At 55.7% G+C, this 20778-nt stretch overlaps 6 protein-coding genes across 6 annotated transcripts; 4 read left to right on the forward strand and 2 right to left on the reverse strand.

Moving 5' to 3' along the window:
- Positions 1-1647: 1647 nt before the first annotated feature.
- On the forward strand, positions 1648-3530 carry BZA05DRAFT_406615 (uncharacterized protein). Its single transcript, XM_051484526.1, has one exon. The coding sequence runs from the start codon at positions 1697-1699 to the stop codon at positions 3152-3154; it is 1458 nt and encodes a 485-aa protein (XP_051336991.1). The 5' UTR covers positions 1648-1696; the 3' UTR covers positions 3155-3530.
- Positions 3351-3803, forward strand: BZA05DRAFT_136043 (uncharacterized protein). Its single transcript, XM_051478853.1, has one exon. It carries the CDS (start codon positions 3409-3411, stop codon positions 3739-3741), a length of 333 nt encoding a protein of 110 aa, XP_051336992.1. The 5' UTR covers positions 3351-3408; the 3' UTR covers positions 3742-3803.
- A 1682-nt stretch (positions 3804-5485) lies between these two features.
- BZA05DRAFT_406621 (WLM domain-containing protein) lies at positions 5486-7572 on the reverse strand. The gene is made up of 5 exons (XM_051484527.1): positions 7473-7572; positions 7265-7415; positions 7157-7200; positions 6982-7097; positions 5486-6921 (listed from the first exon to the last, which is right to left on the reverse strand). The coding sequence occupies exons 1-5, from the start codon at positions 7489-7491 to the stop codon at positions 5779-5781; spliced, it is 1473 nt and encodes a 490-aa protein (XP_051336993.1). The 5' UTR covers positions 7492-7572; the 3' UTR covers positions 5486-5778.
- Positions 7573-7815: 243 nt separating this feature from the next.
- BZA05DRAFT_438227 (uncharacterized protein) lies at positions 7816-9872 on the forward strand (the record flags this gene model as incomplete). The annotated part of the gene is made up of 5 exons (XM_051486486.1): positions 7816-7829; positions 7942-8247; positions 8311-8909; positions 8962-9441; positions 9526-9872. The coding sequence occupies 5 exons, from the start codon at positions 7816-7818 to the stop codon at positions 9657-9659; spliced, it is 1533 nt and encodes a 510-aa protein (XP_051336994.1). The 3' UTR covers positions 9660-9872.
- A 1086-nt stretch (positions 9873-10958) lies between these two features.
- Positions 10959-12272, reverse strand: BZA05DRAFT_431309 (Eisosome component PIL1-domain-containing protein; the record flags this gene model as incomplete). Its single annotated transcript, XM_051486182.1, has 2 exons — positions 10959-11288; positions 11346-12272. The coding sequence occupies 2 exons, from the start codon at positions 12270-12272 to the stop codon at positions 11070-11072; spliced, it is 1146 nt and encodes a 381-aa protein (XP_051336995.1). The 3' UTR covers positions 10959-11069.
- A 626-nt stretch (positions 12273-12898) lies between these two features.
- Positions 12899-19103, forward strand: BZA05DRAFT_406626 (Dopey, N-terminal-domain-containing protein). The gene is made up of 6 exons (XM_051484528.1): positions 12899-13122; positions 13175-13302; positions 13359-15496; positions 15566-15813; positions 15862-17345; positions 17415-19103. Exons 1-6 carry the CDS (start codon positions 13035-13037, stop codon positions 18705-18707), a joined length of 5379 nt encoding a protein of 1792 aa, XP_051336996.1. The 5' UTR covers positions 12899-13034; the 3' UTR covers positions 18708-19103.
- Positions 19104-20778: the final 1675 nt, after the last annotated feature.

The following is a 20778-nucleotide window of genomic DNA, read 5'->3' on the forward strand; positions in this document are numbered from 1 at the left end:
CTATTATCTCAGTATACTCTCTCCCATCGTATATCCACAACACTCGATCCTGCCCTACATCGCCGGAGGTCATTGCGGGGTCTGTCGGAATAGCACTTGAAGAGCGGCGGTAATGGCAGACGTGGGCGTTCGAGCTATGATGGCAACTTGATCCATACGGCGTATACGATAGTTGTCCGTCCTTAACTATGGGCTTCTGCTCGGTACCTACTAGTATATGCACGGACCACACCTTTTGATGCCGAACATATGCAAGCTCATCATTTCTATCACTCGGTTTCTGGATCCCCGAGTACTATGCTAACTACTAGTATATTCTACAGTATTCGAGTGGCTACTCTTCTTCCCCTCATTCATCCGGCCCTCACCCCCACCTCTTCCCATCCACTTGGCCTCCTCCACCACATCACATCACGACGTCCGGGACGCTACTAGGCAGTGAAACCTCGACCGTCCCATTTCGGAGTCCGGACCGTGTTCCATTTTGCCTCCAGACTCCAGACTCCAGAGTCCTTTCGGTCATGTGTGCCGCTTGCGGTTCCACCGCTCTGGTAGGTAGTGGATCATGGATGAATCATGAGATTGAGAGCAAGAGCCGGTCGAGTCTTGACATGTCACATTACTTGTCTGGTATGCGTTTGTTGGCCTACCTAGCGGCTGTATCCCAATCGATCACACTCACGCACACGTGGGTCGGGGGAGAAAGAAAGAAAGAAAAGGAAGAAAAGAAAGAAAGATGCACTTGAAAGTTGCATGATTACTTCAGCTACATACTTTCAGCTTAGTTAAACTTTTGAGGGAAGCGAGAGGGCCGAGAGGAAAGTAGGGAAAGCAAGGGGGGGACTCGGGAGTTCTTCACTGAAGGACGTTTTGATATGGTCAGCCCCCACGGACTACGGACCATGGGATACGCAGGATTGACGTGATAGGCGCGGTGTTCGTGGGGTGGATATTCTAGGTACTGTACCTACAGGATGTACCGGCTGGTCCTACATACTGGTAGAAGTATGTCCTATGTGTGAATGACAGTTGTCGGAATACCCACGATAGCAGTCCGCAGTGTCCACGGTTGCATAGCGAGGCATCTGTCTTCTCTTTACTCATTGCCCGGCCACTGCTCGACCGTCCAGTGTCCATTTGCTGCCGGCTTTAGATAAGCTAGTAGATGGTTACATCTCACATACACCTCACGTGCTCAAGGCGTATCAACGTTCCTGGCTGCATCGGCCGGCGGTGGCACACGAATACACGAACCCACGCTAGAGAGGAGATCCAGCTGGAACCAACCGGAGCGGATTGCCGTTGCGAACTCCAATGTGATATTCCTATTCCCTGGGCAGTGGGCAGTGGGCGCCATAAGCGAGAGAGCAGCAGACGCGAGGGGCCGGGGGGTGGGGGGGGGGGGGGGGGCAAGGGAACTAAGTGACTGGTGGGGTGGCATGGCAGCCCGGCTGGGGGAGGGTGGGAGGGATGGAGGGGCAGCTATTATGGACTTGTAATTTGTGTGTTCCGTGAATATCACCATTGGCCTCTCTTCTGCATAGTGCAAAGGTAATCGCACGAGCGGCACGGTATCGTGGCAGCTTTTGGCCGTGCGCATATAAACCCACCCGCCTCCCCTCGATGGCACCACAGCTTGCACCATCCCCTCCGCCTCGTCAACCGATCGATCACCCACCCGACACCCTCTACAACCATGGCCGATATCGCATCATCCTTTCCCGAGCTCTCCGGGGACCAAGTGGCCGGCCTGTGCTGCGTGGCCTGCTCCGAAGAATCGTGCCAGGACGATATCGCGAATTGTATGCATATGCCCGGAGTCATCTACCTTCCCCCGCCCCAGCCCGACCCAAAGTACATGAAGAAACGAACGGTGCACTCTCGCCAGTCCGCGTTCGAGATGGCTCCTTGGACTATCTATGCGAAGAGTTCCAATACCGCCGCCGCTGCCACCACCACCACCACGCAACAGAAATCGAAACAATCGAAACAACAGAAACAACAGAAACGACCACAGCGACCGCAACAAAGGCAGAACCGAGTTACGAAGCGTTCCCCGAAGCCGTGGAGCGCATCGTCGACATCGACGGCATCTCAGTCGCCTGCAATAGCATCGCCAAAGCTTCAGGAAATGGTACTAGCTGTAGCAACAGGAGCATCGGCGGCTCGCATAGCACCATCGCCACCACAGGCATCGTCAAAACTACCAGCAGCTTCACCACTTCCAGCAGCCTCACCACCGCCAGCAGCAGCACCAGCAGTACCACCACCAGCACCAGCACGAACACCAGCACCAAAATCAGCACCACCACCAGAAGTAGCAGCGGCAGTAGCAGAGGTGGAAAAGGAGAAGCTAGAAAAAGCAAACAAGCCCGGCCAACAAGCGTCGCCAAAGCGTCGCAGGGAGAGACGCGGACACCATCAGTTGAGAGATTCAGCGGAAGCGATACCAAGGACCCGGAACACTCCACAACTCCTGCCTTCGCCGCAAAAGCAACAACAGCAACAAGCTTTTCAGCTTTCGGACGAAGAATGGGCATCTTTGATAGCGCCTCCACTCCTCCGCTGGGAGATGCCCTTCGTGTCGGACAACTCAGACGGCGACCAGTTCGGGCTGCGCGATGGATTCCAGCTCCAGTATCAATTCCAGAACCAGCACCAGCAACAGTCCTCCCCTCCCCAACAACACCACCAGCAGCACCAGCACCAACATCAACAGCAATACGGGGGATATGCGGGGTACGAAGCTGGAGGTTTTGGTGTACCACCACAGCCAGAGCTAGTTCTCGACGAGTTTCTGCGTGAATTCCTGCCAGACGACTCACCTGTCGACCGACAAGGCTGGTACGACTTCCTCACCAAGCCGGACGGCGATAAGGACATCACACCCGGGTTTGCGGCTGCAACCGCAGCGCCATCCATGCTGATGCTAGGCGACAGGTTCGGCGGAGGCGGTGATTGCTTTTCCCCCACCGCGTTCGGGTGGCGAGGCTCGAACTTTGGATTTGGAGGGATAGGGATGGGCATGGAGTTTTCCGGCTGCCAGTATGGAGCGGATGCTGTTGGAGTTGGAGTTGGAGTTGGGATTAGTAGCGGCTTCCTGGTGGACAGCAGCAGTAGCGGCAGCGGAGGTTATGTGGCTGAGACACTGTAGTTCCGTTCGGAATCTGCTCTCTAGCGTGCTTCCTGTCATATGTGATGCGGCTACGCGATTGGACCGTGCGCGAGTGAGCAGTGAGCATACGCATGTATCCACGAGACGAACCGGCGGGATGATCTGGTTCAGGCGTCGGGAGTGGGTGGGGGGAGGAGGAGGGTTTGGTTTGCGAGGCATTACCTAGTGTGTTTTTGTCTCCACCCCCTCTATTCCTCTCCTTCAGCAGCATCTTCCTTTTCCAGGGCGTTTTGATGGTGGTGGATAGCAGGCCGGGGCTTTCTTGGTTTCTTGGTATCTTTCCATCTTTAGTTTTTCTTTCTTTCTTTCTTTCCTTCTTTCCTTCTGTATCTTGCGGTGGGCAGAGGGCGCGTGGTCTGTACTCTGATGGGCTCTGGAGTTTGATGTTTGCATTGCATGTTTTGGCCGGTAGTTGCACTTTTATCAAGATCACACACCACCATACGTCTTCTTTCTCGTGCCTCTGGTCCACGGCGGCGGCGGCGAAGTGTCCATCGTTTCTTGCGTATCATCCCATCATCCCACCATCCATCCATATATTACCGCATAACTGCATAGCTGCATAACTGCATCATGCAACAGCACGCAGCGCCGTCCGTCCGTATCAGTTTCCAAGCGCAAGGACGGGGGAGCTGCCGTGGTCTGGGTCTGGTTTGTTTCTTTTCTTTTCCCTTCGTTCCTTCCTTCTGCTTTAGATGCACACACAGCACAGCTGCGGCGACACTTCGGTCCCGGGGCGGGGGACTGTCATAGAATCAATGCAAGCCTGCTCGTGAGTCGTGAGGGCAAAGAGTTTGTGCATCACGGCGTCTGTATGTACGTAAGCAAGTACGAGATCAGATCCACAGCGTCGTACGATGTATCTGCTCCCGTAACATGACTCGTAACCAGTAACCAGTAACCAGTCATCGTCCGGCCGGGCGTGCGTGGCTCTCCCTGCGTCACACCACACCACGGCGGCGACGGAGACGGCGGTGGAGACACGCATACGCATAGGTATACGCATGTGCGTCTGATCCGTCGAATGGCAACCCGTGGGATGCATAGCTGCTCCACGCTTGCGCGTCTGGAGCCTCGAGGAACCCACCAGGCGGGGGGAGAGGGGGCCTGATTGGAATTTGGGCGGCGTTGCGATGGTGTGCATGGAATTACATGGAATTGCCGATGTATGTGGACGGTGGCCACGGGAACGAGGCCAAGCGGTGGCGGGAGTGCTGGAGTGGTGGAGTGCTGGAGAGGAGTGCAGGAGGCCGTGGGGATCGCGGACTCGTGGTGAAGCGGAGTGGTGATGGAGTGGTGGAGTATCCTCCGGTGGGAACTGGGCTTGCGCCAAGTGAGCCTCAACCCCCTTCACGAACTCGCAATCAGAAATACCGGTAGAAGGTATACGGTATGCGAGGGGTGGAGGCCGCCAACTCGCCGAGCCCAGAGACAAAAATGCATATGATGATTAAAATAGAAAACAAAAACGAAAGTGTGAGACTCATCATTCTAGAACTCCAGTCTCCCGCCCGTTAAGCCTCCATTCGTCCCTTCCCTTCGTGGCTTTCTTCCTTCCTCCCCCTTCGTAGCTTTCTTCGTCGCTCGTATCCAAGCCCAAGCCCAACTCAAAATCCAAGCCCACCCCTCCTCCTGGTTCCTCACCAAACAACAACCATCACGATCGATCGAAGCCGTTGAGCATTAGGCCTCGCCACCCCGCACCCCCATTCACCGATCACATCTGCAGGCGAGCGAGCAAACTCCCCATGCCCTTCCCCATCCCCATCATTTGCCGGGAGGGAAAAAACAAATATTCAGCAATACCACCAAACAGACGAAAATCTCCGACCAGGGATGAATCGGGGGGTGTGGCGCTGGCTGGCAGGGAATCGCCGGGGACGGCAGGGAGAGATTGTGTCGTGACTCGTGAGCCGTAAACGTGAGCAATCACGATTCACGATAGAGGCGGTGGTGAGTGGGTGGGTGGGACGGATGGAGGTGGTGGGTGCGGGAAGGGGAAGGGTGGGGGAAGGGAAGGGTAATGCACGGTCCAGGTGCAGGTGCACATGCATGTGGGTGGCTTGGAGGATTGACGCCGTCGGACGGATGGATTGGCCGTTGTGTGTTAAACAGTTACTGGGGGCGGGGGGAAGGGAATGGGGTGGGGGGCATAAGTAGGTGGTGCGGCGTGGGTGCTGTTGGTTATGCATGTACAAATGCTGCACTGATTGTACTACATACTACATACCCGTACAGCGGGGCGAGGAATTGAGTGCGTTGGTTGGTGTTTGGAAGGACATGACGTGGAGAGCTGAAGCCAGTCCATCCATCGTGCTCGTGGGACATGATGCATCACGGATGGCTACCTAGGTCGATACTCTACATAGCAACAGTTTTTTTCGTCTCGGAGGTCCCCTAGGGCTGGCCTGTAGTGCGAATTCGCTCTTCATGCGAAAACAAAATCAAAACCTACGCCCTTGTCGGCCCGAAAAACCCACAGTCCTGCATTTATCCCCTAGATATGCTTCTGATCACTGGGCCCTCGTTAAGGCAAAAAGTGCCCACAGCCTCGGGATCCGATTCTGCCATGTACCAGTACAATCTGCATTCTGCAGAGTGTTCTACATACATAGGTAGCCGTATGATGTATTCCCGTCCGACCGTCGTCTTTCGCCGCATGTACCGCAGAAGACCACATCTTTGGAGTTGCGGTACCGCGGCGGACATGACACATTGCAGCACTTCCATGTTGCGAGATCGTCGCGATCCAACAAGACGTTCATGCACGCTAGGCAGGTTGCTGCCCCGGCCCTGTTGGTGCAGGAGCACACAGGACATGTTTGCGGTGAATCAGCGGATACAGTCGGACGACTGGTCACTGGTGGTGGTGGTGTGGCTGCTGACGATGCAGTTGGAAAAATATTCGTGCCCGGTTGAGCTGGGGTATGTTTGCTGCGCTTTGCACGCAGGGGATCTGCCGGTGGCTGCCTGATGTTTGATATGGATGGAGATGGAGATGAAGATTGGGTTTGCCTCGCCTCCTCCGTGTCGGACGATAGATCGATGATGGGGGTGTGGTGATTCACCACGGCTTTCGACCTCGCTGTGGGCTGACCGGCGGATGTGGCACGTGGCTTTGCGGGTTGTTTGCTTCCTGAACCACAGGCACCCCCCCCCAGTAGCCCGATGAGCTCTCGATCCATCTCGTCCATCTCCTCTTTTCCATCCTGCTCTCCACTCACGGCAACCATGAACTTTCCGCCACCAACATTGACAGCCTTCTCGTCCTCGCTCTCGCTATTCGTAACACCTTCCTCATCCCGATCCGCTTCCTTAGTCTCCTCTTTCTTATCTTCAACTTTCTCGAACCTCGCCAACGCCGCCGCTGCCCGTAATTCGCGGCCACGCTTACTCTGAGCCACCCTCGGCTTCGGTTTTCTATCCGCCGTGTCGACGTCGGCAACGAGACTCTTCCCCTCTCCAGCCATCCCAAACTTGCGCTCTATCCTTCGCCTCTTCGTTTCCGCGTAGCTCAGCCTTTCCCTTGGCGCCCGGACCCGGTGCTTAGTCCTGTCACGGTAGGTGCCGCCGCAGATGTGCTGCGGCATCTCGGACTCCGCCAGTGGCCGGTCGTGCGTATACTGTTCGCTGACTAGTTCACGCCCCGCGGACCAAAAGCCTTCGCCCGTGTAGTCGCGCGCGTGAAGGGCATCAAGAAGCCGGGCAAATTTGTTGCGGACCGCCCAAAAGGATGAGGAGTGGTTCTGTAGTGGGGCTTCATGTCAGAAATGCTGGGGGAAAAGAGTGGAGCAGTCCGTGATTACCATCTGCTTGTTGTGTGCCAGCTCGTGGATCATGACTCCTTGTACAAACTTGAACGGTAGCCATTGTCCGGTTTTTGGATGTTTTAGAACAAGCTGGATACATGCGCCCGCGTTGACTATTGGTTAGTCGGTTAATGATACTTCCCATCCTGATACCGTGGAGAGGAGTACACACAGTTTCGTCCCCAGAATTCATCGTTTGCTGGGAATTCGTCCAGGCTACATTCATAGCTTTGTCAGCGTGATGTCGACGTCGAGGAGGAAGGAAAATGCGTAGGTGTACTTCATAACAGCAAGGCCATTATCCTTCATGATGGGATATACAATGGCCGCAATGCGTTCCAGGTAGTCTTGGGCGATCGCCTTATCTGCGTCCTCGAGCGGCGTGATGAAGTTGATGAGGTCATTGGGCGAACGGCGACGCACGTTGATTCCTAGTAGTGTCTGTCAGTATTATCTCCGTCATAAAAGATGAGGTGGAAACAGCTTACTCTCTATTCCGAGAGGCATCGTATTATATCTTGTGCTTATGGCAGTGGAATCGCGATATGGTAACGTGCGATGGTCGTGGTGAGGTGTACTTGTACAGGGAGACGTGTATAACACCATATCCAGCACGCGGCGGATTTTAGCGTATTCTGGCGCATTCTTGCACGTGAATGTCGGCAAGTTCCGGTGCTGCTGCAGTCACTCGTGGCCAGTCCATAGAAGGCACCGGTCCATTCTCTCCTCGCAGGCATACCAGCGACCTTCTTCAAGCCCCGAGCGCTGTTCAACCTTGGCATCTATTATCCCTATTCTTAGCACAGGATATCTACTCCAATATCCTGCAGCATGACCACTGCAGAGTACAACAATATCTACTCAAAACGGAATCCTACAATCCTTCTCACACTACTTGAGTCTGCTTGTTTCTCTCCGCGTCTTGCTGGCGTGCTGTGCTGACACGACCGAGTCCAGCCTGTTTGGAGTCCCCGAGGTTTGCTCCTGCATCATCAGGAACCTCTCTCGCCGTTCGATTCTATGTCTTACACTCGTCTACTCTGGGTTCTACCGTCTGCTTCATCAGCAGATTTACTCGTACATCAAGATTGGAAACCTCGAAACCCTCCACAAGCTCGTACGGACAGTCCGGAGCCCGGTCAACATTGGGGCTCTTGGGGGCAGCACTCCGAAAGATATCAAGCGATTGATATTGAGCATTGGCGAGGACACGGACGGACCGAAAGCCATATCGTTGTCCGCAGGTCTTCAGGTCATTATCTGGTACATGCTCTGTCTCCTATGGGATTAGATGAGATACTGATTCTTTTTTCCCTTCGATTATAGCCACTGTCCGAATGTCGCCATCAGCTTAAGGGTGATGGATAAGTTCTGCCACGAGCAGCCGATCATCGCCTTCGACGAAGAGTTCTTCCCTCGAGTTGACTTTCTACTTCTCTGCTCGCCGAACAAGCAGAAGTTCAGCCGCGAATACATAACAAACTGCGTCGAGAACATTTTCGCCTCCTCAGCCTCGGCCACGTCCGCCCCCTTGCCCTACCCAGGGCCGGGCCTTCCAGCCTCTTCGTTCCAAGTGATCCCCAGCCGCCGCGGTACAGTACAAGATCCCGAGCTTGGAGTCCTCTGTCGTCCGACAGTGCCGTTCTGGCGAGGGTTGCTCGGTGGACATTCATTTCCCGACCTGGAGTTCCTGCGCATCGACCATGAGCCCGTGTCAGAGACAGATATACTCTGCAGGGGACCACAACTGCAAGGCTCCATTCAGATTCGTCCTGCCGATGTCGAAGGCGTGAAACGGCTTGTCTGGTTCGACGTGAGCTACTGCCCAGAATTCAACGACTCGATACTCAGCGCGACGTTGCCCTGGATGGCGATGAATCTCACGGGGTTGCGACTCGACAGCAATCCCTGGCTGACCTATGGAGGTTATCACCCCGTCCCAAAGTTCCATCCTTCCATCGAGCTAACACTAAACAGGAATATCGCGCCTCCTCCACCGCAACCTCCCCAACCTCCGCTTCTTCCAGCTAACCGCCTCCGCCTCGAACGCCTCCGCCGAGCACTCGCAGCGTCAGTTCCTGCGCTCCCGGCGATCGCACGCGCACCCGCACCTGTGCCCGCTCCTCCGGCGTTTCTGCCAAAACATCAAGCAAGTGCACATCAGCATCCCGTACATCTGCCGCGACGTGCTTCTCAGCGAGCGGCGCAGCAAGCTCATGGACACGGTGCTGCGAAAGCGCCAGGGAAAGGGGGAAGAAGAAGAAGAAGAAGCAAGCTACGCCATCGAGAGGCACTTCGATGAGCTCGCGCCGGGAAGATGCAAGCGCAGCCTGGAACCGACGGGGAACGGCTATGCGAGGGCTTATATCGCGGCGCATATGTGTCGCCCAGAGGATCATGCCGTCTGGGCGGTGCTGGTCGCCGCCAATTATAATAACATCATGTGGATCTTTGGATGTGCGTTCCCCTCTCTCCTATATCCTCCTTCCTCCTTCCTCCTTCCGACTGAGACGAGATGATGGCTGACGGCATGCAATACAGTGGAGGAGAAGCTTAGCTGCATTACGGTCAACCCACAGATGGAAGCGACTAGCTACCCGTGGAGTGCAGTGGATACATTGATTAGAGAGTATATGCATAAACCGAATCTCCCCTGTAAGAAATTTAGGTCTTGAGGGTAGTGGATTGATGGATTAATGGATGCATGGATGGTCCATGGATGGGGTTGGAGAATGATGGAAGTACGGCGATTCCGATAAGGAAGGTATGTAGTAGATAAGATCATGGTCGTGCTTGTTCTGAATGAACAAAGATGTGATTCCCAAGTACCTATGAGATGCCTAAGGGTGTTGTCCCTTTGTCTTGCCAGGATGTAGAGTGCTCAAGCGTAATCATTCTGCATCACTCGTGCTCTGGTCAGGAGCCAAGTTGTTACTTGTTGGGAAGAATAGTATTGCAAGCAGGAATAGCTAGCTAGCAGTGAGAACGTAGAAGAATGGATGCCCACGGGTCGAATAGCTCAAGCATAGTGACCGGTACAGAAGAAGGTGGCTACCCCTTCCAAGGCCACTAGTAACTGATCACAAAACAGCATCTCCGAGAATGAGTTTCCCGAGGCCAACAAGGCTGAGCACTGGGAGCATTGATATCAGCGTCAAACCCGCCACTGGGTTCCAAGCTGCGCGTCATCCAATGGTGCTTGCGAGGCCGATTGACGGATTTCTGGAAGGAATATCATGAACCGTACCTATTACCCTCAGAGGTGCCAAGGTGCCTATATCTTCCTGCTTCCCCTATTCATGCCCGGTTACTTTTTTGCTTGCTCTCCTTACATACAAATAAACGATCTCGTTCAAAGAGTCAGAGACTCATCGCACGTCACTCGCGCTCTCCGCCTCCACGAATCCACGGTTCGAGTGAACCTGCTTCCATATTTCATTATGTTCGAGCCTGCTGAACAGTGTCTGTAGTGGTTCATCCACCATTAGCTCGTATCGACGATTGCCTCGTTGAATAGAGTACCTAGTATTACTGACAATCACGTTGAATCACTCGCCTCTCGACCCTCGTACTTGAAAATTGACCGAATTCTCGGCACAGAATCACGTTTCGCCGGTGGCGCTATAGATATTTATGTCGTCGGACTACATTTAGAGACTAGATGGCGAGGGAAACACGGCAGTCAGCGACACTTCGAAGTCGCAGACCGTCATCCCCTCATGGTTAACACAGCACTGTCGTCAGATAACCCAAGTGACTCGGTACGCAGTGGCGCAACGAACTGTGTGGTAGCGGGTTTCCCACCCTGTCCCTCTGCGGGAGAGCAGGAGAGTTTGGTTTGGTTCGCCATGTGTAATTCTGTAAGGCTGTAGTTATGCGGAATGGATTGATGTTCTCTCTCACCAAGTAGTAGAGTAAGTTGGAACATAGCAGTCATGATCAGACACGGTCGTTTTTGAGATGAGCAAAAAAGAACCACATTAAGCAAGTTGAAATCTATGATACAAAGACACCCAAAGAATAAACCAACGCCAGATGGAGAAAGAGAAACAACGGGAAAGGTTCCTGAGCACGTAAACCCCTCCTCACACCAGGAGGCCCATCGACTGCTGCTGTTTGAGCGCCGCCTTCCCGGCCGCCACCGATCTCTCGCCCTCCGACAGTGGGTACGGCGCGTCCCACGGACTGCTGTACCCACTTCCACTTCCACCACTACTGCTCCCGCTGCTCTGGGAGCCGAAGCTGACATGTCTCTGCGCAGGATGAACTAGATGGGCGGGCGGAGCCGCGCTTTTCCCCAGAAACTGTGTGTGCGGATTCGACATTGGGACTCTTGGGGTGGGCATGGGGGAAGCGATGACAGTTGCGGACGCGGAGCTGGAGGCGCTTGCCGCAGCCAGTCCGTCGACAACCCCGCCATCGACCACATGTGCGTTCGTCGTGAGCTCCTCCTGGATGTTCAGCGACCACTCCTTGAGTTCCTCCTCGGCATCGAGGATGATCTGGCGCGCCTCACGCTCGTACTCGAATGGCGGGAGGGTCTCGCCTGGAACCACCGGGCTGTCGTCGAGGAGGTTGAGCATCCGCAGGCCGTGCCGCGCAATCATCGTTTGCTTATCGGCGCGCTCGATGACGGCCACGAATTGTGCCGCGAAGGCCTCCTTCAGCTTACTCCGCGTAACATTCGTGAGCTGCGCCTCGGCAACCAGATTCTCCGCCTCAGCACGCACAAGTTCCTGCTCGAGCAGCGAGATGCGCGTGCTCGTCGGGTCCTTATACTGCAGCTTCCGTATCTCGTCATGGATCTTCGCCTTATGGTCACGGCTGGGCTGCACACTGCTCTCAGTATTCCGGATCTGCTTCAGCACGCTGCGGTACTCCTCAAGGTTCTGCGCGAACGCCTCCTCCTGCGCGCCGAGCTCCGACAGCAGCACACCGAGCTTGTCCGAGAGCTCGTTTACGGCGTCGTCGCCCGTTTGCTCGCCCCATTCGCTGAGTTGCGTGGCGATGGACTGTCGCTCGTGCCCTGCGGCCTCGTACGAGTCGATTACGTGGTTCTCCGACTTGATAAGTCGGTAGAGCCGCCGCGATAGCTCCGGCTGGTAGTTCCCGCGCAGCGAGGCGAGCGTGAAGCGGTGCTTTTTGGTCGGCGGTGGCACGGATGTCGAAGTATCGCGGGAGCGGCCGCGGACGCTGAGGGAGCGGGAGCGCGACGTGGGTTTGGTGGATTGGGAGCGGCCGACGGGCGCGGCGGTCTTGGTAGTATAGGGAGGCGGGAGGAGCGGCATTTTTGCTGGGTTCGAATCAGATGTGAATCGGGAATGCTGTAGTTAGGAGTGCAGAAGTGAATTGAAGACCGGCTTGGGGAGTCGGAGAGCTGGCTGGAGGCGCATTGTTATATAGGTACATTCCTGCTTGGGGGGAATTCACGATGCGCGCTCAGAATAGAAGTATTTGCGGGAGGAAGGGTCGGCCGTTTCAACGAAGCGCTTCGGCGGGCGTGGAAATAGCTAGCTGGCGGAGAATCGGTCATGTCTGGAGTGCTGGGTTGAATGGAGAATCTACAGTAAGGGTCTTGCCGCTGGTGTCGCCAAACCGAAGGGCAGAGCAGGGTTCGAATGGGAGCTGGGGACCTGGGGTAACCGGTAGTTAGCTGCCTGGTGAAACAGCCCAAATTTGGAAGCGCTTGTAAGTCGAGTAGGAGAGGTTCTGTTTCTGCGAAGCCTCTGAGTATGTAGAAAATCACTTCGGGAGCTGGTTTATCCGTCGTCGAATGGTTGTGAAGAATTCTCTCCAGATAGTTGACTGTCGTGTGATTAGAGAGCGCACAGTGTGATGAGGAAATGCGAGGTCTTGTGGTGGGGAGCAGGTCCCAGGAGGTGCATGGCGGGGAAGTCCGAGACACGCGTCGCGCCGTAGAGCCGCCTCATAGCTAGTGCCGTCGTCCACGAAGCTCGTGAGGAACACCGAAGAAAGTACTCAGCTACAAACTCGTCACGAAACCAAAAAGATACCTTCTTTGCAGCCGCATCTCTACCTTCGGGTCCACAATGTCTCTCGGGCCGGCATCGCGCGGCCACTCCCCAGCCCTGTCCTCCGGCCGCTCGTCGCCGCAGCCACGACGCCGGCTCGACGAAGGTAGCTCACCGTATCTTCCCCGAAACATCACCGTAGTAGCTGATACCCTCAGACCCCACCCGGAAGGATCCCAAGTATAAGCGCTTCTCTGCGAGCATAGACCGGGCTCTTGCACTCTTCGAGAGCAACAACCTTCAGGAGTGGGCTGACTACATATCGTTCCTGGGACGCCTGCTGAAAGTAAGCTCCGGCGGTTGGTCGAGGTGGGGAGATTCTAACCGTGCTGGACTCATCAGGCGCTGCAATCGCATCCGTCGCTGCCACTCATACCCTCCAAATCACTCGTCGCGCAACGCCTAGCCCAGTGCCTCAACCCACGCCTCCCCTCGGGAGTCCACCAGAAAACTATCGAGGTCTACTCCTACATATTCTCGCTGATCGGCCGCGATGGGTTGAGCTCGGATCTTGCGCTGTGGACACCCGGACTCACGCCGGTGCTCTCGTACGCCTCGTTGACGCTGAAGCCGCACTATCTCGATCTCCTGGAGCGGTTCTATCTACCCATCGGGACTGCGCTCCGGCCAACGCTGAAGGCGTTGATCCTTGCGCTGCTGCCGGGAATCGACGAAGAGGGAGGGGAATACTTCGACAAGACGCTGGCGCTCATCGATGCCATTCGAAAGGAGGTGAAGGACGACGCCTATTTCTGGCAGTGCGTTCTTTTGGCAACGATAACGGCACCGGCGCGCAGACAGGGAGCACTGGCGTTCCTGGGACGGCGGATACCCAAATTGGACGGGAAGGCGAATGATGGAGCTGAGGGAGACGGCAAGACGGAAGAAGAGCGGAAAGCGGATGCGGATGCGCTTATAAGCCCCGAGCCAGGACTACTGGTTCGCGCATTTTGTGCTGGGCTCGGCGACGAGCAACTATTGGTGCAACGCGGGTTCCTGGATCTTCTGGTCACTGAGATACCCTTGTCGTCGTTAGTCCTGCAGAAAAAGGTGTCGAAGGCAGATCTACAGTTGCTGGTCACATCGGCGGCAGGTGTCGTGATGCGAAGAGATATGTCGCTCAACAGACGTCTTTGGGCATGGTTTCTCGGACCGGAAGAAGCAAACGCCCATGCATACTTCCGAGATTATGGCCTGGAGGCATTGGTCGATGGTTTATTGAAGATGCTCGATTGGCCTGATGCGACACCAGCAGAACGGGCACGCCCCTACAGGATATGCCTATCCCTCATGGATCGCTGGGAAGTTGGCTCCCTCGTCGCTCCCAAGTTGTTCCTTCCGGCCATCGAAAGTCTACGGGCGTTTGAGAAGATTGCGCCTAGCAAGGAGGCATACAACGAGGCGTTCCGGAGTGCGAGCATGTTCTTCGATGGAATAGAGGCAGGCTTAATATGGGGACAGATGCTAGAAAAAATAAATACGGCGTTTTCTGAAGACGGCGATAGTGCAATCGATCACCTGCAGACGGTAAGATTCATAATCCGGACGTTCAATGTTCGCGAGGAAGAGATGTTGCGTGTGCATGCGCCGATGTTGGTCCTGGCTGTCTTGCGGTTCCTGGGTGCCGACGGGGAGAGAAGCCGTGATACTACATACGAGCTATCTAGGAACGGGTTCCTACTTGCCGAGGAAATATGGGAACTCATTCCAGCGACAAAGATCAAGTCGTCAGCAACATCCAACTCCTCGGACGAGGATGCGGCGCAAAATATTCTCAAATCAATCCAGCGGTTTTATAGGAGAGACCAAGTCCGGTCGACCGACGGCTCAACGAGCACGGCCCCGTTTCAGCCCTCACAAGTGGCCGACTGGATCTTTAAAGACACTGCCTCCGTCGTGCAGAAAGCTTTGGAGGGAAGCTCCAGTGATGTCGACATACGATGCCGGCTGTTTGTAAATGTCACACGCAAGGTTCCGAAGCTGTCGGACTGGCCGGATGCAAAGAGCCTTGTCTCGAGCTTCATATCGAAACTGCAACTTGACCCTGTACCCTTCGGCGCTCTGAGAGGAATGGCGAACATGATTTCGGCTATGTATTCCAAGGGATATCTCAGCGTCCAGGACACCGACTCCCTGGTGGCCTCGGTCACGAGCGGGCTGTGGTTTTATCTTTCACCGGATGCGCCGAAATTCCACGTGGAGTCGATCAAGGCTCTGTGGAATCTCCAGAATGTGCTCAGAGACCGCAGGGTAGAGGCATCGATTGCCACTGTCATGACGAGTCCATATGCCCATGGCGCCGAGCCAGGGAGGAATTTTGCGGTGCTGTGGAATCACAGCGTGAGCGGCCTTGGCGGAAGCGCCTACCATATGATGTTGACGAGACCGCTGTTTCTCTTTATGGATTCTCTTGCGGACGATGCCAATGAGATGTCGATATTCGCCCGAGGCTGGTTGCAAACTCTACCAAGCATCAATAAGTAGGACCCCCCCCCCCTTCTCCTGCTCGGCCTTCGATATGCATACCGTTACTCACATGGCGTCGATAGACTGTTTTGGATCTTTGTTGAAAAGCTTATTGGATGCCAGTTCCTGCGGGACCCCGGTGAGAGAGATGCTGATGGTGCGCCGCGGAAGAGACCACTGTTTGCCGAAGACGACTGCCTCGAGATCGCGACTTACTACTTTCAAACATTGCTGAATATCCTGCGTTACGCGACCAATAACATGATGGCGCAACTGGCGACCGAGCTGGTTATCAACGGAGATGAGAGCAAGGCGAAAACCTTCGCACAATGTGGGTATCTGTGCATCTATGCTGTGAAAACGGACTGACAGGAGGCAGGCGAGTACGGCGACGAAGACATGACGTTGCATGCGTTCTTTGCCAAGGTCGCCCTGAGGGCTATCGATGGCGATGCAACAGACCCTCGGACTGCCGAGAGAGTGTCGAAGCTTCACAAGATGGCGCTCGGCGTGCTCCACCAGTTGCTCTTGAGCCCGTACTCAAAGCCGCTGGCGGATATGGAGCTAGAGGATATCCTGACGGCCCGCCTCCTCTCGATCATGGAGACAAAGGAAACTTTTGTGCAGGTTTCCATGCTGGACGTGCTGCACGAAGCCCTCAAACTGTCGCTCAACAGGCCCACGAGCCACCTTGGTCACCTACGCCTACTGAGCAGGAATCTGGAGATCAAAGCCGGCCCTCGAAATGCTGCTACGCCGGTTGATGTGGAGAAACTGGCGCCGCCTCCGCAGTTTACTCCGCCTATGCAGCTGCTCAAGTGTTTGGTCGGCGGATTCTCCAGCACGAGCAGCAGACCGGTATTGGACAGTTGGATCTTCTTCCTCGGCGAATGTCTACCGTTGATTTCAGACGTGATATTCCAGATGCTGATACCGTTGGTCGAGTGTCTATGCAACCAAATCAAGACCACCTTCGAGTCGTTAAAAGCCGTGTTCCGGGAGACCGGGAAGTTGCACGTTCCCGAATCTTGCGGGAAGAGTCCCGAGAGCACTCTGGTCGCGCTGTTGAACGGGCTCGAGCAGATTCTTGCCGCCGCACACGACCGCCTGCTGATGGAAGAGCTGAAGAGTACCGGCCCCAAGAGTCCGGACGCGCCGAGTGCGGGCTTCTTCGGGAACATGGTGTCGGGCGTGTTTTCGGTCGAGAGCCCGCTAAACCGTAGCGCGGCCGCTAATAATCGGCTCACTGTACTCCTGTGCTTCCAGGATACGGTCAAGATCTGCTATTCCATCTGGAGCTGGGGCGATGTTAACAGTAATGGAGAGACGCTGGATGCGCTTAGTAGAGAGAGCTGGCAATACACCAGTCTGCGCATGAAAGGCCGGGCTAGGAGGATACTGGAGCACATGTTTGCCGCCGAGACCCTAGAGTGTCTCGAGACGCTGATCGAGCTATGGCCTGGACGCGTGGCGCCTCTCGGCGAAAGGAACGTTGGCAGTATCTTCCGACTCGTCAATGTGCTGGATGGATCTCGGCCGAAGCACACGATCCCGGCCATCTTCAATGCTGTCTACTCGAGGACGAATCCGTCTGCGCTGGATCCGAGTAGGAGATCAACCTTGACAGCAGAGCTGGGCGATGTGGATGTGGTTGTCTTCTTGGTCGAGTATGCGCGCAGCCTTGAGGACGACGCCATGGATGAGATCTGGGCGGATTGTATGGTCTTCCTGAGGGATGTCCTTGCAAATCCGTTCCCGCATAGACAGATTCTGCCGAGTTTGTTGAGCTTCACGGCGATTCTCGGCGAAAAGGTTGATAATACCAATTTTGGCGAGCAGAAGAAGATGAGAAAGGAGCTAGGGGTAGGTTTTTCTGAGAAGTAGTGGGGTAAATGGTGGATGCCGGATGGTGCTGATGTTCCGATGCTACAGGACCTGTTTTTGAGGATGTTGACGGCTGTATTTACGGTGGCACCTGCCGGTTCCCGGTCACTGGAACTGCCTGCGCCGATTCCGATCTCCAGCTTGGAGAAGGCAGAGTTCGATGGCGAGCTCCGGCCCGACCGCACCGCCAAAGGCAAAACGGCCCCCGACGACATAGTCCCAATCCTCGTTTCTATCGTACCCATCCTCCGAAAAGTCGTGTTGGAGCCGGAGCGAGTGATCACCGCTTCCATCAGCATTTCAACGTCCCTGATAGGCCCTATCTTCCGCTCCAAAGCCTTCCCCCACAACGTATCGCCCACACTACTAGATCTAGTTTACCAGCTCACACGTCTCCAAAACAATCAAAAGGCATGGAAGAAAGAGCTCTCGGACGTCTTCCTCGACCCCAGATTCTTCCTCAACCCTCCATCCCTGGTGAAAGACAAATGGATTCCCCTGACGATCCAATACCTCCTCGCGGACCGCGAACGGATGATGGAACTGCTCTCCCGGATCACGCCGCCCACCACCGCCGGCGTCCTCTTCGGTGTCGGCGCCGGCAGCGCCAGACTCGAAGCCGACCGTCGCACGGCGCTAAACCTCAAACGCATCGCCTTCCTAATCTTCGCGAACGAGCACGACGCGTTCGTTCCGAAGCTTACCGAGATCGAAGAAAAGCTCGTCGAGCTGCTCTCAGCGACCGCGGTCTCCTCGCCCTCCTCCGCCACACGCGGCGAGGTCTACCTCGTCCTGCGCGCACTGGCGCTGAAAACCAGCCACGTGCACATGTCCAGCCTGTGGCCACTGATCAACACAGAGCTGCACAACGCGCTGGTCGCGCTCGCGCCCGACGGCGATCCTGAGCACACCTTCAACGACGCCGGGATCCTCCAGGCGTGCAAGCTCCTCGACACACTTATCGTCCTGGCACCAGACGAGTTCCAGCTGCACGAGTGGCTGTTCGTCACAGACACCATCGAGGCCGTCTACCACACGCACGACTGGACGCCTATGGCACTGGTGGATCAGGTCGTCCTTGAGCTTAGCGGCGGTAGAGGCGCGTACGAGAATGATGGTGCGGGAGTCCAAGGCGCCGGAAGGAGGCCGTGGTTTTTGCGCGCGAGGACCGCCGCTAAGGGAATGGAGGCGGATGTTAGGAGGGATCTGGTCGCGCCGTTTTTGAGGGGGCTGAGTATTGCTACGTATGAGGGGACGTATGCTATGGCGAAGCCGGATGTGGAGGGCTGTGGAGAGGTGCTGCTGGCGGATCTGTTCGAGGAGGTGCCAACGTCGGCGTGAGGGGGTGCGATAGATGGAATGGGAAGGATTTACGAGGTGGTTTTTTGTGCGGTAGGGAGTGCGGTGGTTTTAGAGCTGAAATGATGGTGATTATTCATGTTGTCTGTGACATATTGACCATGGAAAAACACATCGTAGCACTTGGAGAGTCGAGATATTTGCATGATGTGTCACTCGAGTTGATTTCATTCTTCACTGTCATTCATGGCTTCACTCTAAGTGTGTGTACATTGCCATGATCTGTTATCTACAGTATTTAGATCGCGCGCAATCAATTATTAACAAAAAGAAGGCAAAAAAGAAGGCAAAAAAGACCTTACTCTGCGCTGGGACGAATCTTGTCCCCTGCATGCGTCCGGATGTGTGGGTGAGTTGAGCGCAACGCGAACAACAAACCGGAGACTGGTTCAGCTTCACGAGAAACTGCGGACACCGACGTGACAGGGTTGTATCCGCCGCAACTTCAACATTCACTTTCTCTCAACAAAGAAAGCAAACACCAACTCCGTCTAGTTACGTCGTACGCTGCCACACCGATCCGAGTTACTCCACTTGTCTAATCCTCACACGACGATCGATCGCGCTGCCATCGAATGGAGGAGACGCCTCCCGCGATGCCTCCCCCGTTTGTCAAGACGGAGCCGTCGTCTGCAGGCGCTCCGGAACCCTGGCCTAAGCTTTCGCCAGTCGGCAAACTCCCCGATGCTGCTGCTGCTGCTGCTGCTGCTGCTGCTGCTGCTACTACTGCTGCTGCTGTTACTTGCCGGGCTCCGATCTTCAAGGATGAGCGGCCGCCATCCTCGTCTACTAGTGCCCCGGTTTTCAGGAATGCTCCGTATCCACCGATCATCAACGGAGGGGCTTCGGCACCCTCGTCTGCTACTAGTGCCCCGGTTTTCGGGAATGGACGGTATCCACCGATCATCACCGGAGGGCGTGCGGTGCCCCCGTCTACTAGTGCCCCAGTTTTCAGGAACGGACAGTATCCACCGATCACCAAAGGAGAGGGGCCGGCATTCTTGCCTGCTACTGCCCCGGTTTTCAGGAATGGACCGTATCCACCGATCAATTACAATGCTGTCATGCCCAGCGTGCCAAATATGCCTATTGCCACAGCGGTGCCTGCTTCCTTGTCGTTGGCCATAGATCCGGCCCTCAGGATGGAGCCCTTTCTAAAGGTCAATCACAAAATCGCTGCTCCTGTTGCTCCTGTTGCTCCTGTTACACGCCCCACTGCGAACGAGAAGAAGGAGCCTACTTCGGCCGCTACCCCCACTAGTGCACTTGTCTCGAAGGTCGGGCCGATCAATCATGTCGCGGCTGCCATTACCTCCGCGCCCCAGCTTCGGGCCGTCAAATTGGAGCCTCCGGCGCCTGCCACCATTAGTGCGGCTCCGACCGTTAGCCGGAACGTGGCTGCTGCTGCTCCCACGCGTAAAGCGCCGATTGTCAAAATGCAACCTTCAGCTTCGACCAGTGTTCCGCCCACACGCAAGGCGCCGATTGTCAAAGTGGAAGCTTCATCTGCTGCCAATATTCCGTCCATTACAAGCGTAGCTGCTCTCACCCCCACCTTGCAAGCTTCGAAACCAGCCGTACGGCAGGCCCTACCTCCGTCACAGCAGAGACAGCCGCCCAACCCACTCCGCAAGCCTAGTGCCCCGTCGGCCAGGACCACCTCTACCGGTGCCACCAATAGCCTCCGCCATCGATTTGCCCCCAACAATCCACTTCCTCCCCGGCCCGGACCGCTTCCGGGCCGCGCACATCCACCGCAGCCTACACAGGGGCAACCGGTGGCACCGGTACCGGTACCGACACAGGCCCGACCCAGCGGACATTTCAATCCACCGCCGCGTCAACTGCCGCCGCAATCGATCTCGACGGCACTAGCTCCGCCCTTCAGAAACCACGCTGCACCGCAGCCCCAGCCGCCTCCCGCGCAGGCATTACGGCCTCCACCACTGGGACCACCCAGAGCACCAGGAAAAATGCGACCTCCTGGGGGCGGTGGAGGTGCCGGTACTTCGATGCGACAGAACCGTAAACTGGACGACATCTGTAAACATTT

The sequence above is a fragment of the Tricharina praecox genome (genome assembly GCF_024521635.1).
Source record: "Tricharina praecox strain CBS 144465 chromosome Unknown BZA05scaffold_23, whole genome shotgun sequence".
Taxonomy (NCBI): domain Eukaryota; kingdom Fungi; phylum Ascomycota; class Pezizomycetes; order Pezizales; family Pyronemataceae; genus Tricharina; species Tricharina praecox.